We start from the raw sequence: 2,897 nt of genomic DNA, 5'->3' as shown, positions 1-2,897 counted from the left end.
CCAACTCCTGGGCTCAATCGAGTCTCCTGCCTCAGCCTCCCAAGTAGCTGGGACTACAGGTGCCCGCCACAGCACCTGGCCATTTTTTGGTTGCAGCCATTATTGTTGTTTGGCGGGTCCAGGCTGGGGATTCGAACCTGCCACCTTAGGTGTTATGTGGCTGGCGCCTTAGCCGCTTGAGCCACAGGCGCCGAGCCTGTTAAATATATTCTTAAGTATTTTATTTTCTTTGTGAAAGGTATTATGTCTTTGATTTGATTCTCAGCTTGGTTGTTGGTGTATATAAAGGTTACTAATTTGTGTACATTGATTTTATAACCTGAAACGTTACTGTTTTTCTTGATCTCTTTGAGGAGTCTAATGGTTGAATCCTTGGGGTTTTCTAGGTATAAGATCATATCATCTGGCTTGGTGCCCATAACACAGTGGTTACAGTGCCAGCCGCATACACCAAGGCTGGTGAGTTTGAACCCAGCCCGAGCCAGCTAAAACAACAATGACAACTGCAACAACAACAACAAAGAAATAGCTGGGTGTTGTGGCAGGTGCCTGTAGTCCCAGCTACTTGGGAGACTGGGGCAAGAGAATTGCTTAAGCCCAAGAAAGAGCTGGAGGGAGGTTGCTGCGAACTGTGATGCCATGACACTCTACCAAGGGCGACATAGTGAGACTCTGTCTCAAAAAAAAAAAGATCATATCATCAGAAAAGAGCAATAGCTTGACCTCCTGTCCCCATTTAGATACCCCTGACATCTTTCTTTACCTGATTGCATTGGCTAGGATTTCTAGCACTGTGTTGAATAATAGTGGTGATAGTGGACAGACATCCTTGTCTGGTTTCAGTTCTAAGTGGGAATGCTTTCAGCTTTTCTCCATTCAGTATGATCTTGTCTATGGGTTTGTCATAGATGGCTTCTATTTATTTTATTTTTGTGGGGGATAGAGTCCTCTTCCTCTGTCACCCTGCGTGGAGTACCATGGAGTCATATCCCACACAACCTCAAACTCTTGGGCTTGAGCAATCCTCTTCCCTCAGTCTCTCAGGTAGCTTGGAGTGCGGCTGTGTGCCTCTACGCCTGGATATAGAGGGCTTTTATAAGGAATGTCCCATCTGTGCCAGTATTTCTTTTTGGTTTTTTTTTTGTGACAGAGTCTCACTTTGTTGCCCTCAATAGAGTGCTGCGGTGTCATAGCTTACAGCAACCTCAAACTCTTGGGCTTAAATGATTCTCTTGCCTCAGCCTCCCGAGTAACTGGGACAAGTGCCTGCCACAACACCTGGCTATTTTTAGAGACCGGGTCTTGCTCTTGCCCAAATTGGTTTTGAACCTGTGAGCTCAGGCAGTCCACCCACCTCGGCTTCCCTCTAGAGTTCTAGGATTACAGGTGTGAGCCGCTGCACCCAGCTGTGCTAATTTTCTTTTCTTTTTTTTTTTTTGAGACAGAACCTCAAGCTGTCCCCCTGGGTAGAGTGCTGTGGCATCACAGCTCACAGCAACCTCCAACTTCTGGGCTCAAATGAGTCTCCTGCTTCTGCCTCCAAAGTAGCTGGGACCACAGGCACCTGCCACAACGCCTGGCTATTTTTTGGTTGCAGCCGTCATTGTTGTTTTGATGGGCCTGGACTAGATTCAAACCCACCACCTTAGGTGTATGTGGCTGGCGCCTTAGCCACTTGAGCCACAGGCACGGAGCCTGTGCCAATATTCTTAAATATTCTTATCAACAAATGGTGAGGGTGGCGCCGGTGGCTCAGTCAACAGGGCGCTGGCCCCATATATCCAGGGTGGTGGGTTCGAACCCAGCCCTGGCCAGCTAAAACAGCAGTGACAGCTGCAACAAAAAAAATAGCTGAGTGTTGTGGTAGGTGCCTATAATCCCAGTTACTTGGGAGGCTGAGTCAAGAGAATCACTTAAGCCCAAGAGTTGGAGGTTCCTGTGAGCTGTGATGCAATGGCACTCTACCGAGGGCGACAAAAAGGAAACTGTCTCAAAAAACAAAAACAAAAAAACAAATGATGAATTTTGTCATATGCTTTTTCTGCATCTATTGAGAGGATCATATGGTCCTTGCTTTTACTTTTGTTACTTGTTTGAGCTCAGTAGTTAGAGACGAGCCTGGGCAAGCACGAGACCCCATCTCTCCTAAAAATAGAAAAACTAGCCAGGTGTTGTGGCAGTCATCTGTAGTCTCAGCTCCTCAGGAGGCTGGGGCAAGAGGATTGCTTGAACCCAGGAGGTTAAGGTTGCTGTGAGCAATGCACCATGGCACTGTAGCCTAGGCAATAGAGCGAGATTCTGTCTCAAAAAGAAAAAATGTCTTTTATGTCACTACTTTACTTCTTGAATAAATTTTGTTTGTATTTTCTTGTTTTTAAGGTTGCAGTTGTTCTGATGGACACTCAGGGAGCATTTGACAGTCAGTCAACGGTGAAAGACTGTGCTACCATCTTTGCTCTAAGCACCATGACTAGTTCTGTTCAGGTAAAAACACTTGACTTAGAAAAAGGTTTACAAAGGAAATATGATTAAAAGGGCGACATCTAGTTTCAGTTATGGTTCTGTTAACAATTACTATGTTGACATGTAAATGTTCTTTTTAGACTATCGATTGGAGTTAAGCTCTTACAAGCTCAAGAAGGAGCTAAACTGTTTTTCTTCTTTGGTCATAATTAAATAAAATGTTCCCAGAAAAGTTAAAAAAAAAAAGTGAAATTGAAATGACATTATTTACATCATATAGAAAATGTATTTGTTAACAACTTAAGAAAACTATTTTAGGCTCGGTGCCTGTAGCTCAACCGGCTAAGGCACCAGGCACGTACACCTAAGGTGGCGGGTTCGAATCCCCAGCCCGGACCCGCCAAACAACAATGACGGCTGCAACCAAAAAATAG

At 44.9% G+C, this 2,897-nt stretch overlaps 1 protein-coding gene across 1 annotated transcript in view; it reads left to right on the top strand.

The window, feature by feature from the left end:
- The window catches only part of ATL3 (atlastin GTPase 3), a 56,229-nt gene that overhangs the window by 28,502 nt on the left and 24,830 nt on the right, over positions 1–2,897 (top strand). The window contains exon 4 of the mRNA XM_003798578.3: positions 2,380–2,484. Coding sequence (XP_003798626.1) covers positions 2,380–2,484 — 105 coding nt within the window. The remainder of the gene's footprint in view (positions 1–2,379; positions 2,485–2,897) is intronic.

Source organism: Otolemur garnettii, unplaced genomic scaffold (genome assembly GCF_000181295.1).
Source record: "Otolemur garnettii isolate 467f Iridium unplaced genomic scaffold, OtoGar3 scaffold00140, whole genome shotgun sequence".
Lineage (NCBI taxonomy): Eukaryota > Metazoa > Chordata > Mammalia > Primates > Galagidae > Otolemur > Otolemur garnettii.
This window is presented reverse-complemented; position numbering and strand designations above follow the sequence as displayed.